We start from the raw sequence: 19,488 nt of genomic DNA, 5'->3' as shown, positions 1-19,488 counted from the left end.
AGTCTCTATAACATAAAAGTGCTAATGTAGAAGCTGAAACATGTTTTCCAGAAGATAAGTTAAGATCTAGATAAGATCATCAATGGTAGTTAAGCTAAACAACAGAATTTCAGTGTACGTGAAATAGCTTTAAATTAGAAGATGCCATCTAGAACTTTCATAGATAGAGAGAACTCATGCTTAATGTAAAGCTTCAAAAATATGGACTGATTCACTTATTTTGGTTTAATACATTTAATATAATTAATACACTTTCTCACTTTGAATTGAAGTCATTTCTCCTTTACTATTCCAAGAATCCTAGTGTCCTTAAGAATCACGTGAAAAAGAATAATTATAAGAAAGAAAATATCAAAATCAATAAATAACTATGAACAAGAGATACTCTATGAGGGTGGGGGCCGGGGAAAGGAGGGCTTGGGATAAACATAAGGGGGTTGTAATTGTATGGGGAATATAAAAATAAAATTTAAATTAAAAAAAAAAATCATGTGAAACTGGGCCTCCCTGGTGGTGCAGGCATTTGAGCACAGCGCTTTGAAGCTGTCCACAGCCTCTGCAGTGCTGCTTCGATCCCTGCTGGACTTGGAGCAACCCACATGGCGAGCAGACCTCTCCTGTCTCGCCCGCTGCTCCCCTCAGCAGTGTATTTTGTCAGTCTGCCTGTTCTGTTCCCCACTCCGTCTCTGGTGAATCCTCTCACCATCCCATGCATCTGGCTTATACCCTGGTTCTTGTATAAATAAAATAAATCTTTTTAAAAAAATTGTGTGATAACTGCTTTGCTTATATGCTCTGTCGATGGAACAGTAAAGCCTAGATGACAGCATACCTGTTTACAACATGATTTACTGATTTTTTTTTTTTATTATTGAGGCAACATTGGACTAGATAATTATTGGTATTTTGAAAGTATACGATTCCCCCTTCCCTTCCCCTGCCACACACACACACAGGTATAGCCACCATAGTGAATCTACCAACAAACTGCCCACACTCCACCACCAGAGTCCATTGTGCTCCCTTCCCTCTTTTTTCTCACTCCTCCCCCACTCCTTACTCCTTCTGGATACTTCAGTTCTATAGTCAGCTCTCCAGGGTTAGTTTTAAAGCTTGTCTTCATCTAACTTTTAGTCTGGTTTCTATATATTCAACATATTAATGATATCATCCCGTATTTGTTTCTCTCTTTCTAACCTATTTCACTTAGCATTATCTCTTCTAGTTCTATCCATGTTGCTGCAAATGGCATAAGTTTTCTATTTTTTGATTATTTAGTTATATTCCATTGTGTTTACATATCACATCTTCTTGATCCACTTTTCTTTTTGGGGGGAATTTAGGTTGTTTCCATAGATTGGCTATTGTAAATACTGATGCAATGAACATGGGAGGGCAAATCTCCTTTCAAATTAGTATTTTTGAATTTTTTGGGTAGATGCCGAGGAGTGGAATTTCTGGGTGGTATGGAAGATCCATTTGTAATATTTTGAGAACTATACATACTGCTCTCTTTTTTTAAATTATTATTTTATTTTTTTATTTTTACATCTTTTTTTCATTTTTGTAGAATGTATGCATTTTCATCTCAGTTATAGTCCCTGTGAAATTCCCACCACCCAATTCACCCATGAACTATCACCACGGTCATGATCCCTTGTGCTCTTCCCACCCCTGTTTTGATCCTACTCCCTTCTCCCTACCCCCCTTTGCCCCCCGCAGAATGTCTCTGGTTTATAGTTGCCTGTTGATTTTGATTTTTAATTTATTATACCTACTTCCCCCCAACCCCGATCCCTTAAATGGATCTTCTACAGTACTCCTATAAGTGAGACCATCCGATATTTTTCTTTTTCTTTCTGGCTTATTTCACTGAGCATGATCCCTTCCCGCTCCATCCATGTTTCTGCAAATGGCATGAGTTTATCTTTTTTAATTGCTGAAAAATATTCCATTGTGTATATATATACCACATCTTCTTGATCCAGTCATCTATTTTTGGGCATTTTGGTTGTTTCCAGGTTTTACCTACTGTAAGTAGTGCTGCAATAAACATAGGTGTACAGGTGTTCTTTTGAATCAATGTTTTTGTGTCCATTGGATAGATCCCTAGGAGTGAAATTCCCAGGTGGTATATGGTAGCTCCATTTTTAGTAGACTGAGGAACCTCTAGACAGCTTTCCATAGTAGTTGGACCAGTTTGCACTCCTACCAGCAATGTAGGAGAGTCCCTTTTTCACCACATCCTCGCCAACATTTGTTGTTGCTTGTTTTTTTAATATGTGCCTTCTTGCTGGTGTAAGGTTGTATCTCAGTGTGGTTTTGATTTGCATTTCCCTGATTATAAGGTATGTTGAACATTTTTTCATATGCCTGTTGGCCATTTGCACTTCCTCTTTGGAGAAATGTCTTTTAAGTTCTTTTGCCCATTTCTTGACTGGATTGTTTATTTTGTTTTTGTTGAGCTGTATGAGTTATTTGAAAATCTTTATAATCAGTTCCTTATCAGTTGAATGGAGTACAAAAATTTTTTCCCAATCAGTGGGGTGTCTCCCTGTTTTGGTTAATGTCTCTTTGGCTGTACAGAAGCTTTTCAGTTTGATGTAATCCCAGGTGTTTATCTTTGCCTTCACTATCACTTCTTTGGGTGATGAGTCTTTAAAGATGTTTCTGAGATGTATGTCTTGTAGTGTTTTACCTATATTTTCTTCTATATATTTTATGGGTTCAGATCTTATGTCCAGTTCTTTTATCCATTTTGAGTTGATTTTTGTGCACAGTGAGAGGTAGTGGTCTAGTTTCATTTTTTTGCATGTGGAGGTCCAGTTTTCCCAGCACCATTTATTGAACAGTCTGTGTTCCATTGCATAATCTTTGCTCCTTTGTCAAAGATTAGTTTTCCATATAAGTGTGGCTTTATTTTTGGGCTCTCTATTCAGTTCCATTGGTCTGTGTGTCTGTTTTTGTTCCAATACCAAACTGTTTTAGTTATTATGGCTTTGAAGTTTGGAAGTGTGATACCTCCTTTCTCCTTCATTTTCATCAGTAGGGCTTTGGTTAGTCATGTTTTTTTTGTGGTTCCTTATGAACTTCATTAGTATTTGTTCTATTTCTTTGAAGAATGTCATTGAAATTTTTATTGGAATAGCATTGAATTTGTATATTGCTTTTGGGAGGATGGCCATTTTAATAATGTTAATTCTTCCAATCTGTGAGCAGGGGATGTCTTTCCAGTTCTTTGTGTCTTCTTCAATTTCTTTTAACAGTGTTTTATTGTTTTCTTTGTATAGGTCTTTCACCTTTTTTGTTAGGTCTATTCCCAAGTATTTGATTTTTTTGGTTTCATTTATAAAAGGGATTGTTTTCTTGATTTCTTCTTCTTCAGATTGTTTGTGTATAGGAAGGCTACTGATTTTTGTGTGTTGATTTTGCATCCTGCTACTTTACTGAACCGGTTTATTATTTTGAGTAGTTTTTCTGTGGAGTTTTTAGGGTTATCTATGTATATTATCATATCATCTGCAAATAGTGATAGTTTTACTTCTTCTTTCCCTATCTGGATTCCTTGTACGTCTTTCTTTTGTCTTATTGTCCTTGCTGGGACCTTTAGTATTACATTGAAGAGCAGTGGTGAGCGAGGACATCCTTTCCTTGTTTTTGATCTTAAAGGAAAGGCCTTCAGCTTTTCACCATTGAGAATAATATTGTTGGTGGGTTTATTGTATATGGCTTTTATTATGTTATGTTCCTTCTATCCCAAGAATTTCAAGGGCCTTCATCATAAATGGATGTTGGACTTTGTTGAATGCTTTCTCAGCATCTATTGATATGATTATATAGTTTTTATTTTTCTTTTTGTTGATGTGTTGGATTACACTGATGGATTTTTGTATGTTGAACCATCCTTGTGCCCCTGGGATGAATCCCTCTTGATCATGGCGTACTATCCCTTTGATGCATTGTTGGATTCTGATGGCAAGGATTCTGTTGAGGATTTTTGCATCAGTGTTCATTAGGGATATTGGCCTGTAATTTTCTTTTTTTGTGCTGTTTTTGTTTGGTTTTGGTATTAGTGTATGTTGGCGTCATAGAACATATTTGGTAGTATCCCTTCTTTTTCAATATTTTGAAAGAGCTTTTGTAAGATAGGCACTAATTCACTGCTGAGTGTTTGGTGTAATTCATTTGTAAAGCTGTCTGGGCCTGGGCTTTTGTTTTTGGGGAGTGCTTTGATTACTGCTTCAATTTTGCTGCTTGTAATTTGTTTGTTTAATTGTTCTATTTCTTCTTTGTCCAGCTTTGGATGATTATATCCATCTCTTCTAGGTTTTTTGTTTGCATGTAAGTGTTCATAGTAATTTCTGATTATTCTTTTGATTTCTACTGAGTCTGTTGTGATTTCTCCCCTTTCATTTTGATCTATTTATATGTGTTTTCTCCTGCTTTTTCTTTGTGAGCCTTGCTAGAGGTTTGTCTATTTTGTTTATATTTTCAAAGAACCAACTTTTGGATTCATTGATCTTTTGTATTTTTTTTTTTTTGATTTTCATTTCGTTTATTTCTGCTTTGATTTTTATTATTTCCTTTCTTCTACTGGCATTAAGGTTTTTTGTTGTTCTTCTTCTAGCTCTTTGAGATGTGAGATTAGGTTGTTTCTTTGAGTTCTTTCTTGTTTTCTTGATGTGAGCCTGTATTGCTATATATTTTCCTCTTATTATTTTTTTTGCTGCATCCCATGCATTCTGGAAAATGGTATCCTCTTTGTTGTTCAACTCAAAGTATTTTTTAATTTCTTCTTTGATCTCCTCATTAGTCCAGTGGTCTTCCAGTAGTGTGGATTTCAATCTCCATGAAGTGGGAGGGTTCCTTATTTTCTTTTCATGATTTATTTCTAGCTTGATGCCTTTATGATTGGAGAAGATAGTTGGAATGATTTTGATCTTCATGTATCTGTTGATGTTTGTCTTATGGCCCAGTATGTGATCGATTCTGGAGAATGATCCATGAACACTTCAGAAAAATGTGTACTTGAAATTTTTTGGGTGCAGTGTCCTATAGATGTCTGTTAAATCCATGAGTTTTATGTCTTTATTTAGGGCTCTAGTGTTGTTGTTTATTTTTTGTCTCGTTGATCTGCCCATTGGTGAGAGTGAGGTATTAAAATCTCACACTATGTATGTATTTTCTTTAATGTCTGTTTTCAGAGATGGTATAATTGTCTAATATATTTTGGTGCTCCTTCATTTGGTGAGTATATGTTGATGAGTGTTATATCTTCCTGATGTTTTGTCCCCTTGATCATAATGTAGTGTCTATGTCTCTTTTTACCTCTTTTAATATGAAGTCTATTTCATCTGATATATGTATGGCTGTTCCTGCCTTACTTTTTGGTCCATTTGCTTGTAGGATTGTTTTCCAACCTTTTACTTTCAGTCTATATTTATCTTTTGTGATTAATGTGTTTCCTGGAGATAGCAGAAGGTTGGATTTCATTATTTAATCCATCCTGCTGCTCTTTGTCTTTTTATTGATGAGCTTAATCCATTTACATTTAGAGTTAATATTGATATGTTGGCATCTGTATTTGCCATTTTGTTTGTCTTTTTTTGTGATTTTATTCCTTGCTTTATTCTATTCTGTTCTTCTTGTTCATGCCTCTGTTGGTTTTGGCTTTAGGACTTCTTGTAGAATTTTTTGGAATGGGGCTTTAGTTGTAATGAATTTCTGGAGTTTTTGTTTGTCTGAGAAGGTCCATAATTTTTCTTCATAGAGGAAGGAGAGCTTTGCAGAGTAAAGTATTCTTGGTTGGTATTTGCTGTCTTGAAGTTTGCTGAAAATGGTACTCCATTCTCTTCTTGCCCATGATGTTTCTTTGGAGAAGTCTGAAGTTAACCTGATTGGTTTTCCCTTATAAGTTATCAGTTTCTTCTCCCTTGCCAGTTTCATTATTTTTTGCTTATCTTTGACTCTTGCAAGCTTTACTGTTAGGTGTCTGGCTGTAGTTTTCTTTTCATTGTGGTAATTGGGATCCTTTGTCTCTCTCCTCACCTTCTTGAATGCCTATAACTCTTACATTTCCTCTCTTCATGGAGTCTGATAATTGTCTAAGAGTATCCTCATACTTCTTCATTTGCAGTTCTCTCTCCTTTTCTCTTTTGGCTCTTTTTATTTCTGTAAAATAAATAATACTGGTAGTACTGATCTGTTTTTCCACTTCATCGATTCTGTTTTCATTGCTTTTCCCAGAGTTCTTTATCTCTTCTAGTAATCTTTTAATCTCCTGCATTTCTTTTCTTTCTTTTCTTAAGGTCTCAATTTCATTCTTCAGTTCAGTGATTGTTTGTCTCAAACCACTTCTTTCCTTTTTGTTTTCTTTCTGCTTTTGATCATTATTTCTCTATCTGATAGGCCGAAAATTTCTTCCATGTCATTGTTGAGCTCTGGTGATTGTATTTCTTTTTGTGGTGTATCCTTCTCCTGCTGGCCTGCTTGGTTATTTCTGTTTTTTCTTCTCCCTGTTGTTTGCTTTCTAATTAGTTCTATGCATTGGGGCGTTGTGCCACTGGTGTTGGCGGACATCTCTGTAGAATGCTCCTTTAGGGGTGTTGGAAACTGTCTACCAGACTGAGACCAGCAGTGGTAGGCCAAAACTCCACCAGGGTGTTGATGTTGTGTTGTTGGGCACTGTGCCTTACAGTTCTCTCCCTTTGTATTTATTCAGTTCCAACAGGGAATCAGCTTGTTGGTGATATTGCTCTGGTCACGAGGTGGCACCAGAGACCCATACTTGCTGACCTGTGCTTTTTCCCAGTGGTTCTCTGAGAAATGGAGTGGGGGGCACAGGGAAGCACCTCAACAGAGGTGTTCTTATTCAAGCTGGGTTCTGTGTTTGCCCCAGGTTCACCCGGTGCTGTGCCCTCAGGTGTATGGATCCTCAGCCCTGAATTCTGAACTCTAGGTCTCAGTTCCAGGGCAATCAGATACAAAATGCCGGCTGTCACCCTGTGCAGTGCCCACTGCTATTGCACATCCCATACCCTGGATCCTGTGCCTGGCTCTCAGTTCCAGAATGGGGTCTTGCTCCATGCCTTATTTCCAGGATGTTTTTGGGATTCCTGTTTTCCATCTATCAGGATGTTGGCAATTTTGTTCTGGTCACTAGGTGGCACCAGAGATCTTTCCTAGTGTCCTTCCAGAACTGTTTTTTTTTCCCCATGGGTCTGGAGAACAGAGTGGGGGTGGCGTGGAGTGCCTCAGTGGCATAGGGGTGTTGTGTCTGCCCTGTTCCCCACCATTGTGGGGATCCCATGCCCCGAATTTCGCACCCTGTGACTCAATTCTAAAGCCCTCAGATAAAGGACATGGGCTGTAGCCCAGTTCAGTGTCTGCAGAAATGTCGCCTTTTGCACCCAGCTCCCATGCCTTAGTGCCTGGTTTCTGATTACTCAGTGAGGGACATTCACCTCAGTGAGGGCTCCGGAGTATCTCCTCACAAACCTAGATTGCAGGCAGGGGGGCCAGGGCAGCCGCGATCTGCGTATGCTTTTCGAGCACGCCACTTTTCTGCACAAGCTTACTGGCTGGCTTTGAGCTATTTGTAGGTCTCTGTGGAGTCCTTGTTTTCCTCTAATTGCATTGCAGCCATTTGCTCACCTTCGCAGTGATTCCTGCACAGTTCTCCACAGTTCCCATTCATGGGTTGAATTGCCTGAAATAGTTCCTTTCTACTCAGTGTCCCACTTCATCTGTAGTTTGTTCTTGTTCGTTGTTGTTTTTTCTTTTTTTTTCCCTCCTTTCTGTTGGTTGGAGAGTGCGGACTTTGTGGGTGGGAGAGGGTAGCAGGGTTCTGAGTTTTCCTCTCTTCTCATCCTCTTTTATGGCAGCTTTCCTTTTTGGGCAGTTTGTGAGAGTTGCCCTGCTGCTTTTCCTCCCTATTAACTTTTTTTTTAATGGGAGGACTTACTCGCAGCGTTTCCCCGCTGCCATATTGATCCCAACTCCAAAGATTCAGTTCTTAATTCACATTTTAGAGATTGCCCAGGGTTCTAGTGATGGAGAAAACAATGCATTCCCTGTATGGGCACTAGTAACTGAAAGAAGATGAAGGGATTTGGCAGCAGATACATTGCAACAATTAGTTAGACATAGGGCAGGAACAATATATTGGGCTACATGAACTTCAAATGCAGAATATTGCCTTGGGGCTATGGAAAATTTACGTTTTGGCCTGCTCGGATTTTCTTTTTCAAATATTTCAAAACATCACCTCTGTTACTTAAAGTACACTAATGGAGACACAATTTAAGCCACTTTAATAATCCCCCAAGCTCCAGCACACTCTGGTACTTTCTCCTAGCATCTTGTTTGTGCCCTGAGAGCCCCTGGAATCTCTTTCTGGCTCCGAGATTTTTCAGTGTGCTCTAAGTATTTCCCGACCGTTTCTTTCTTCAGTTTCTCTATATTCCATGTATAAGTGGAACCATCCAATATTTTCTTTTTTCCTTCTGACTTATTTCACTTAGTATAATCTCTTCTGAATTCTTTTATTTTTAAAATTGCAGGTTATTTCATATACTTGAAAAAGCACAACCTTCCCTAGAACAAACAAAGTACTGGAAAACCTTGATAGGATTTATCAGGAAGACCTGTGAAGTGGTTCAATATGCAAATATGCAAGAAAATTTTCAGAACAACACTGGTAAGCAATCTTAACTGAAGGGATATGGGAGTTCCTTTAACACAGTGATGTGGCTTTCAAAGAGATAATCCTACTTAAACCTTTTAATTGAGGTTCTCCAAGTTTAATCTGTGATTAACATATTCAATTTACTGCCATAATTATGAGAAGATAGATGACAAATCTTAATTTCACTGGGTCTAACTAATTAGTACACTGCCTAATAGTGACTCAAAGGGTCCTGGTTTGTCTGATAAGCATTTACATGTCAGACCCTCCTCTGAAGAGCTCAGTCTTGCTCCCTGTATGTCCTCATTTAATTTAACATCTGGAGTCCTTGCCAGGCTCATAAAATAAAAAATGCCCTAAATATGATTTTTAAACAAATTTGCAATGGTAGGACTCATAAAGAGTCATCTTGTTACCAATTAAATACTTCTATCCTGCATAGAAATTGATTCTATGACCTCAGGTTTTGAGAAGAGAAAGAAGTTTCATTGCATATCTATTGGCAAGGAGGTGGGAGATAAACTGAAATCAATATCCTTAATTAAGAAAGGGAATGAAGGTTGAGAACAAGGTTTTTTTTTAGAAGGATATTGCTAAACTTACAACTGTTTGTAGTCTTTTAAGTTATTTTTTTAAAAAGTGATTTCTAGGCCTCCCTGGTGGTGCAGCAGTTGGGCGCTTAGTTGCGAGGCTGCCCGTAGCCTCTGCAACACCGGTTCCATCCCCGGCCGCCAGGCAAGGGTCCCACATGGCACACAGACATCTCCTGCCATGCCCGCTGCTCCCCTTGGCAGTGTACTTTGGTCCTCCTGCCTGTTCTGCTTCCCCCTCTGGCTCTGGTGAATTCTCTCACCCTCCCATGCTTCTGACTGTGCCCAGTGCTTATATGAATAAATAAATAAATAAACCTTCAAAATAAATAAATAAATAAACAAACAAATAAATAAATGAATAAATAAATGAATGAATAAATAAATACATCTTTTAAAAAAAGTGATTTCTATCTTAATTTGATGATAATGAAGCAATACCCAAGTCATCCATATCTTGCTATTTCTTACATACTTAGTCCATCAGTTAGTATAATGGGTGATTTAAAATTTTCCACTGAAATGGTGGGTTTGTCTATTTTCCTTTAGCTCTATCTATCTATCTATCTATCTATCTATCTATCTATCTATCTATCTATCATCTATTTATCTATATGTCATCTATCTATCATCTATCAACTAATCATCTGTTATCATCTTTTACCTATCTAAACTGAGGCTATATTACTAGGTGTAGCAAGCTTAGAATCAATATGTTTTTATTGGATAAACTCTAATGATTAGAAAGTTATATTCTTCTGAAGCATTGTTGTGGTCTTAAAAATTGACATATCTGCTATTCGTGTCAATATTTGTATTAGTTGGAATCTGAAATTCAACTCATAACATTGATTATGTTTTCTCTTAAATATCATGTTCCTTTGAAGCTATTGTATATGGAATTATTTTCTTCATTTCATTTTCAGATTGTTCATTGTTAATGGATAGAAATACACTGAATTTTGTGTATTGATTTGGTAGATTTTTGTGTGGGATACTTAGGGTATTCTACCTTAAAATCATATTATCTATGAACAAGGGTAATTTTACTTTTTCCTTTCCTGCTTGAATATTTTTTATTTTTCTTGTTTAACTGTTTTGGTGAGGCTATGAGAGGTAGAAGACATAACAGAGTCCTGTGTGCCAAGACCTCTCTTTACTTATTATTCTGACTCAAACCCAAACTGCCACCTGGGCTTCTGATGAACCAGCAATATACTAGCATTTTCCCAAACTCCCTCTTCAGATTTCAGGGATCTGTGACAAGTCCAGATCTGTGTTTCTGTTGGTTTCACTATTAATCAGAGGTTCTTATGACCCCCCCCCCCCTTGGATTCAATTAATTTGCTAAAATGCCACCCAGAATTCAGGAAACCCATTAACTCATTAAGTCACTGATTTACTGCTAAGAGTGTTAAAGGATATAATCAACAACCAGATAGAAGAGATGCATAGGGTGAGGTATAGGGAAAATGTGTGGGGCTTCCGTGTCCTTTCCTGGTGCACCATTCTCCCCCAAATCCTCACATGTTTACAGCCTGAATTCATTATATAAGCATGATTTATTAAATCATTGACCATTGGGAATTGAAGTCAACCTCCAGTTCTTCTTTCAAATTTCTCCCCCCTCAAGGCCAGTGGTGTGGGTTGGAAGTTCCAACTCTCTAATTACATGGCAAGTACCCTTGGAAACCAGCTCCCATCCTCAGGTGCTTCTTCAAATGTCATCTCTTTAACAAAATAAACATTACTTGCAACATTTAGGAGATGCTAAGAGTTTTGGAGCTGTGAAACAGGAACTGTGGAATGAAAACCAAATGTAATAATGACATATATTTTGTCATCTGAATGACCAATAAATTTATTTCCTGTAAATATTGGGATTAAAGTACCACATCTGAGTGAAATCATAAAGTGTTTGTGTTTCCTCCTCTGACTTATATTACTAACCATAGCACTCTCTAGATCTATCCATGTTGTTGCAAATGACAGGAGTTGACTTTTTCTTTAGTAGCAAAAAAAATGTTCCATCATATCTTCTTTATCTTATCATCTATTAATGGACATTTAGATTGTTTCCAACGAGTGCATACATCTCTTTGAATGAGTGTTCTCATATCCTTTGGATATATAACCCAAAGTGAAGTAACAGAATTATATGAAATTTCTGTTTTTAAATTTTGGAGGAAGCTCCATGTTTTTTTTCCATAATGACTATACCAATTTAAATTTCCACTGACAGAATACAAGCGTTCCCTGCTCTTCACATCTTTTTCAATATTTGTTTCTTGTCGTGTTGGCAATAACAATTCTTATAGGTGTGAGGAGAAATTTCATGATAACTGTGATTTGCATTTCCCTGATACTAAGAGATGGTAAACATCTTTTTCATGTATCTCTTGGCCATCTGTTTGTCTTCTTTGGTTAAATGTCTTTTTTTTTTAAGATTTATTTATTTATTTATACAAGCACTGGGTACAGTCAGAAGTGCGGAGGGTGAGAGAATTCACCAGAGCCAGAGCAGGGAGCAGAGCAGGCAGAAGGACCGAAATAAACTGCTGAGGGGAGCAGCAGGTGGCAGGAGAGGTCTGTGCACCATGTGGGACCCTCCTCTGGTGTCCGGGGAGCAGCTGGGGATCAAACCAGCATGGCAGAGGCTGCGGGCAGCTTCGCAACCCAGCGCTCAACCGCTGCGCCACCGGGGAGGCCCTGGTTAAATGTCTTTTGAGATCTTCTGTTCATTATTTAATTAAGCGTTTGTCATTATTGTTAAGTTTATTATAGAGTTTGAATACCAATCCTTTTGTGTGTACATTATTTCCAAATTTCTTCTCCCATTCACTAGAATGCCTTTTTATTTTGATGATAAATCTCTTTCACTGTGCAAAAGCCTTTTAGTTTTATGTAGTCTCATTTATTTACTTTTGCTTTTGTTTCCTTTGCCTTTGGAATAGAATCCGCGAAGACTAAAGTTGATGTCTTAGAAAATATCATCTCTGTTTTCTTATATATACATTAGAGTTTCACATCTTACATTCAAGTTTTTAATCCAATTTGAGTTAATTTTTGTGTCTGGTGTTAAGAGAGTTGTGATTTTTCTGCATTTAGCTGTTCAGTTTTCCCAACATCATTAATCAGAGACTTTTCTTCCTTCATTGTGTACTCTTGGCTCCTTTTTTTATAAATTCATTGTCCATAAATATGTGGGGATAGTTCTCGGTTTTCAGTTCTCTTACAGTGTTCTCTCTGTTTGTTTTCGTTGCAATTTTCATAGCTTAAAGGTTGTTAGTGTTCCCATTTTGGTCTTATTTTTTAAATATTGTTTTAACTATTTTAGATGATTTGCATCTCCAGATGAATTTTATAATATACTTGCCAATTTCTCCAAATTCTGCTAGAATTTTAACCAGAATTTAACCAGAATTTAACCAGAATCTATGGATCAATTTAGGGAGAATGACATTTCAACCATATTTAGTCTCCTGTTTCATAAATATCTCTCCATTATGTGTTGTTTTGTTTTTCTCATAGTGTCTTAGAGTTTTCATTGTAGTTATTCATATTCTTTTTTTTCTTTTTATTTTTTTAATATTTTTTATATAATAAATTTTATTTTTATATTCCCCCATACAAATGCAAAGTTATTCATATTCTTTTGTCACATTTATCAATGAGAATATATCTTTAATGCCATTGAAATGTTATATTGAATGTTAAATCAACCTGCACAATTGTGATAAAATCCACCTGGTCAAGATTTCATAAATTATTGGAGAATTATTGGAGTCAATTCATTAAAATTTTAATATTTTGCATTCATGCAATGAGGGATATTGGTCCATAGTTTCTTTTATTTTAATATCTTTATTTTATTTTGGTATTTGGATAATCCTGGCCTCATAGAATGAGTTAGGAAGTAGTCTCTTTCAATTATCTGCAAGAGTTTATGTGAAACTGACATTATTTCTCCCTTTAATATTTGGAAGAATGCAGGCCTCCCTGGTGGCGCAGCGGTTGAGTGCTGGGCTGCGAAGCTGCCCGCAGCCTCTGCAGTGCCAGTTCGATCCCTGGCCACCTGCGAGGGTCCCACATGGCGTGACAGACCTCTCCTGCCTCGCCCACTGCTCCCCTCAGCAGTGTATTTCATCAGTCTGCCTGTTCTGTTCCCTGCTCTGGCTCTGGTGAATTCTCTCACCCTCCCATGCTTCTGACTGTACCCAGTGCTTGTATAAATAAACAAATAAATCTTTAAAAAAATATTTGGAAGAATTCATGAGTGAAGACAATCTGGGCATTATTTTTCTTAGTGGAAAGATTTTTACCTAAAACTTCAATTTCTGGGCCTCCCTGGTGGCACAGGCTGCTGGGCGCTGCACTGTGAAGCTGTCTACAGCCTCTGCAGTGCGGGTTCAATCCCGGGCGGCCAGCAAGGGTCCCACATGGTGCAGCAGACCTCTCCTATCTCACCCGGTACTCCCCTCAGCAGTGTATTTCATCAGTCTGCCTGTTCTGTTCCCCGCTTTGTCTCTGGTTAATCTTTTCACCCTCCTGCACATCTGGCCTGTACTCCAGTTCTTGTATAAAAAAAAATCTTTAAAAAAATTGAATTTCTTTTATGGATTTAGAGCTATTCAAGTTGCCTATCTCTTCTTCAGTAAGCTTCGGTAGTTTGTATCTTTCAAGGAATTTGTCTCTTTCACCTAAGTTGTCCACTTCGGTGTCTTACTGTTTTTCATAAATTCAAACTTTATTCTCAATATTATATAATTTGTAATGATGTTACCTTTCATACTTGATATTGATTTTTTATGCCTTTCTTATTTCCTGATACTCTAGAGGTTTATCAATGTTTTGATCTTTCCATATAAAATAATTTTTGGATTTATTAATTTTTCTATAATATTTTTCTTTTTTTATATTTCTTCAGTTCTTTCCTGATCTTTATTATTTCTCTTTTACACTTATTTTGATTTAATTGAATCTTCATTTTTATTTGTTTAACATGAATTTTAAAATAATTGAGACATTTATTCTTTTTAAATGTGTTCATTGACATAAATTTCACTACAAGTCCTTTTCTCAGTAACATCCCTCAAATATTAGCATATTGTGCTTTCCTTTTCATTCAGTTTTCAAGTGCCATTTTATTTTTTGATCCATGAATTATTTGGAAGTGCATTAATTATTTTCAGAGATGTGAGATTTTTCAGATATATCCCTATTATAGGCTTTCAATTTGGTCAGTTTAATGAATATTCATTGTATGATTTTAATTGTATTAAATTTACTGGGATTTGTTAATTGACTTAGAACATAGTCCAATTTGTTAAATGTTCCATCTGCATTTGAGAAGACTATGTGCTATTTTGTTGTTGGGTGAAATATTCTATAAACATCAATTAGACCAAGTGACTTGATAGTATTTTATAAATCTACATCCTTACTGATATTTTGTCTTCCTGTACTGTCAGTTATTGAGATGGGATAATGAAATCTTCAATTATAATTGTGGATTTTTCTATTCTTATGTTTTTATCAGTTTTGTCTCATGTTTTGAAGCTCTGTTTTAATACTCATAAACATTAAGAATTGTCATGCCTTCTGATTAATTGATTTGTTATTATTAAATGATAATGATATTGCCATCTGAAATCTACTTCATCTAATATTTTTCTTTCGATTGGTATTAGGGTAGTATATCTTTTCCATAGTTTTACTTTTAACTTGTTTTTGTCTTTTATTTCAAGTGCATTTCTTTTTTTAAAAATATTTATTTATGTATATTATCATATCATCTGCAAAGGGTTATAGTTTGACTTCTTTTCCTATTTGGATTCCTTGTATGTCTTTCTCTTGTCTTATTGCTTTGGACAGGACTTCCAGTATTATATTGAAAAGTAGTGGTGAGAGTGGGCATCCTTGTCTTGCTCCAGATCTTAATGGGAATGCTTTCAGCTTTTCGCCATTGAGAATGATACTGGCTGTTGGCTTGTCATATATGGCCTTTATGATGTTGAGGTATGTTCCTTGTATCCCGAGAACTTCAAGGGCTTTTATCATGAATGGGTGTTGCACTTTGTCAAAAGTTTTCTTGGCATCTATTGATATTATCATATGGTTTTTATATTTCTTTTTGTTGATGTGTTGCATAACGTTGATTGATTTTTGGATGTTGAACCATCCTATGTTCCTGGAATGAATCCTACTTGGTCGTGGTGAATTATCTTATGGATACATTGTTGGATTCTGATAGTTAAAATTTTATTGATGATTTATGCATCAGTGTTCATTAGAGAGATTGGCCTGTAGTTTTCTTTTTTTTGTGTTGTCCTTGTTAGGTTATTGGCTTCATAGAATGTGTTTGGTATTATCCCTTCCTTCTCAATTTTTTGGAAGAGTTTGTGAAGGATAGGCACTAATTCGTTTCTGAATGTTTGGTAGAATTCATTTGTAAATCCATCAGGTCCTGGACTTTTGTTTTTGGGGAGGTTTTTGATTACCATTTCAATTTTGCTGCTTGTAATTGGTCTGTTTAGGTGTTCTATTTCTTCTTTATTTAGCTTTGGGTGATTGTGGAGTTGTAGGAATTTGTCCATCTCCTCTAGATTGTTGAACTTGTTTCCATATAACTGTTCAGAGTAGTTTCTGATTATTCCTTTGATTTCTGCTGTCTCCATTGTGATTTTTCCTCTTTCATTTATGATCCTGTTTATTTGTGCTTTCTCCCTTTTTTCCTTTGTGAGCCTGTCTAGGGGTTTGTCTATATTATTTATTTTTTTGAAGAACCGCTCTTGGTTTCATTGATTTTTTGGATTTTTTTTTAGTTTCAATTTCATTTATTTCTGCTTTGGTTTTTATTATTTCTTTTCTTCTACTGGTTTTGGGTTTTTTTTTTTGTTGTTGTTGTTCTTTTTCTTTGAGTTCGAGATTAGGTTATTTCTTTGAGTTCTTTCTTGTTTCTTGATGTGTGCCTCTATTGCTATATATTTTCCTCTTATTACTGCTTTTGCTGCATCCCATACATTGAGGAAATTGGTGTCCTCCTTGTCATTCAATTCAAAGAATTTTTTAATTTCTTCTTTGATCTCCTCATTAGTCCAGTGGTCTTCCAGTAGTGTGGTTTAAAATCTCTGGGCCTCCCCGGTGGCGCAGCGGTTGAGCGCTGGGTTGCGAAGCTGCCCGCGGCCTCTGCGGCGCCTGTTCGATCCCCGGCTGCTCCCCGGCCACCAGAGGAGGGTCCCACATGGCGCGCAGACCTCTCCTGCCGCCCGCTGCTCCCCTCAGCAGTGTACTTCGGTCCTTCTGCCTGCTCTGCTCCCCTCTGGCTCTGGTGAATTCTCTCACCCTCCCCTGCTTCTGACTGTAACCAGTGCATGTATAAACAAAAAACAAACAAACAAATAAATAAAAAACACGCCTCTATAAAAAAAAAAAAAAAAAGAGAAAAAAAAAAAATCTCCATGAGGGGGCCTCCCCGGTGGCGCAGTGGTTGAGCGCTGGGTTGTGAAACTGCGCGCGGCCTCTGCGGCGCCTGTTCGATCCCCGGCTGCTCCCCGGCCACTGGAGGAGCGTCCCACATGGCGTGCAGATCTCTCCTGCCGCCCGCTGCTCCCCTCAGCAGTGTACTTCGGTCCTTCTGCCTGCTTTGCTCCCCGCTCTGGCTCTGGTGAATTCTCTCACCCTCTCGCACTTCTGACTGTACCCAGTGCATGTATAAACAAAACAAACAAACAAACCAGCAAACAAATAAATAAAGCATGCCTCTATTAAAAAAAACAAAAAAACAAAAAAACAAAACAAAACAAAAAAAATAAAAAAAAAATAAAATCTCCATGAGGTAGGAGAGTTCCTTGCCTTCTTTTTATGGTTTATTTCTAGTTTGATACATTCATGATCAGAAAAGATGGTTGGTATGATTTCAATCTTGGTGTATCTGTTGATGTTTGTCTTGGGTCCCAGTATGTGATCCATCCTGGAGAATGATCAGTTCAGTAAAGTGGCAGGATACAAAACCAACACACAAAAATCAATATCTTTCCTATACACAAAAATAAATCTGAAGAAGAAGCAATCAATAAAATCATCCCTTTTATTATCAAAACAAAAAAATCAAATACTTGGGAATAAATCTAACAAAAGAGGTAAAGGACCTATACAAAGAAAACTATAAAACACAGTTAAAAGAAATAGAAGAAGGCACAAAGAAATGGAAAGACATCCCTTGCTCATGGATTGGAAGAATAAACATTATTAAAATGGCCATCCTACCAAAAGCAATATATAGATTCAATGCCATTCCAATAAAAATTTCAATGACATTCTTCAAAGAAATAAAACAATTATTGATGAAATTCATATGGAATCACCAAAACCCCGGATAGCCAAAGCTCTCCTGAAAAAAAAAAAGAAGGGAATGGAGGCATCACACACCCAGACTACAAACTATACTACAAAGCCATAATCATCAAAACTGCATGGTATTGGACCAAGAACAGAAACACAGACCAATGGAATCAAATAGAAAATCCAGAAATAAACCCACAGATTTATGGTCAACTAATATTTGACAAAGGAGCAAAGAATATGCATTGGAGCAAAGAAAGTTTGTTCAATAAATGGTGCTGGGAAAACTGGGTCGCTACATGCAAAAGAATGAAGCTTGACTACTACCTAACACCATGCACAAAAACCAACTCAAAATGGATCAAAGAACTAAACATAAGACCTGAAACCATAAAATATATAGAAGGAAATATAGGCGAAACACTACGTGATTTGCACATCAAAGACATCTTTACAGATACATCACCCAAAGCAGTGATAGTGAAGGCAAAGATAAACAGCTGGGGCTACATCAAATTAAAGAGCTTCTGCACAGCAAAAGAGACAATAACCAAAACAAAGAGAAACCCCACCGACTGGGAGAACATTTTTGCACATAACACTAATGATAAAGGATTGATCACAAAAATCTACAAAGAGCTGATGAGACTCAACAAAAATAAAGAAAATAATCCAGTCAAAAAATGGGCAGAAGAGCTAAAAAGAAACTTCTCTGAAGAGGAAATGCAATTGGGCAACAGGCATGTGAAAAAATGTTCAACATCACTTGTAATCAGGGAAATGCAAATCAAAACTATGATGAGACACCATCTTACACCAGTGAGAATGGCACATAAAAAAAAAAAAAAAAACCTAGCAACAACAAATGTTGGTGAGGTTGTGGAGAAAAAGGAACTCTCCTGCACTGTTGGTGGGAGTGCAAACTGGTCCAACCACTATGGAGAGCTGTGTGGAGATTTCTTGATCTAACAAAGATAGAGCTTCCATATGAACCAGCAATTCCACTCCTAAGTATTTACCCAAATGACACAGAAACATCAATTCCAAAGAGCACCTGCACCCCTATGTTTATAGCAGCACTATTTACAATAGCTAAGCTTTGGAAACAACCCAAATGCCCAAAAATTGATGACTGGATTAAGAAGATGTGATACAAATACACCATGGAATATTACTCAGCATTCAAAAAAGATAAACACATGCAATTTGCAGCAACATGGATGGCACTGGAAGGGATCATGCTCAGCAAAATAAGACAGAAAGAAAAAGAAAAATACTCGATGGCCTTACTCATAGCAGGAATCTAGAAAACCTAAATAAGGGACCAGGAAAATGAATAACTATAAGAAAGAAAAATAACAAAATCAACAAACAACTATGAACCAGAGACACTCTATGGGGGGTGGAGGTTGGGGAACGGAGGGTTTAGGGTCAAAATAAGGGGGTTGTAATTGTATGGGGAATATAAAATAAAATTTAAATAAAAAATATTTATTTATGCATAGAAGAACTGTGGTATAGGCCAGTGTTGTGGGGGGTGGGGTGAGAGGATTCACCAGAGACATAGTAGGGAGCAGAACAGGTGAATCTACAGAAACACACTGCTGAGGGGAACAATGAACATGACAGGAAAGTTCTGCTGCACCATGTGGGTTATCTTCCTGGCCAGGGATTGAATCATGTCTCAGTGGCTGGCAAAATAGCTTGTAAGCATTGTGTCTTTAACCCCTGTGCTACCAGGGAACCCCCCCGCCCCAAGTGCATTTCTTATTTGCATCATACATTGGGTCTTGTTTGACCTGATAAGTTTGCCTTTAAATTGAGGTATTCAAACTATATAATAAAACTAAATAGTTTAAGCCATTTTAA

General features: G+C 37.0%; 1 protein-coding gene across 1 annotated transcript in view; it reads left to right on the top strand.

Annotated features, from left to right (window-relative positions):
• Positions 1-19,488, top strand: part of ABCA13 (ATP binding cassette subfamily A member 13) — a gene marked incomplete at its 5' end in the record, with an annotated part of 529,302 nt that overhangs the window by 71,839 nt on the left and 437,975 nt on the right. The window contains one exon of the mRNA XM_084247732.1: positions 8,562-8,698. Within this exon, the coding sequence (XP_084103858.1) occupies positions 8,562-8,698 (137 nt within the window). The remainder of the gene's footprint in view (positions 1-8,561; positions 8,699-19,488) is intronic.

Source organism: Talpa europaea (assembly GCF_964194135.1).
Source record: "Talpa europaea genome assembly, chromosome: 11".
Taxonomy (NCBI): domain Eukaryota; kingdom Metazoa; phylum Chordata; class Mammalia; order Eulipotyphla; family Talpidae; genus Talpa; species Talpa europaea.
The sequence above is the reverse complement of the archived record's forward strand: the minus strand, read 5'-3'. Positions and strand labels throughout refer to the sequence as shown.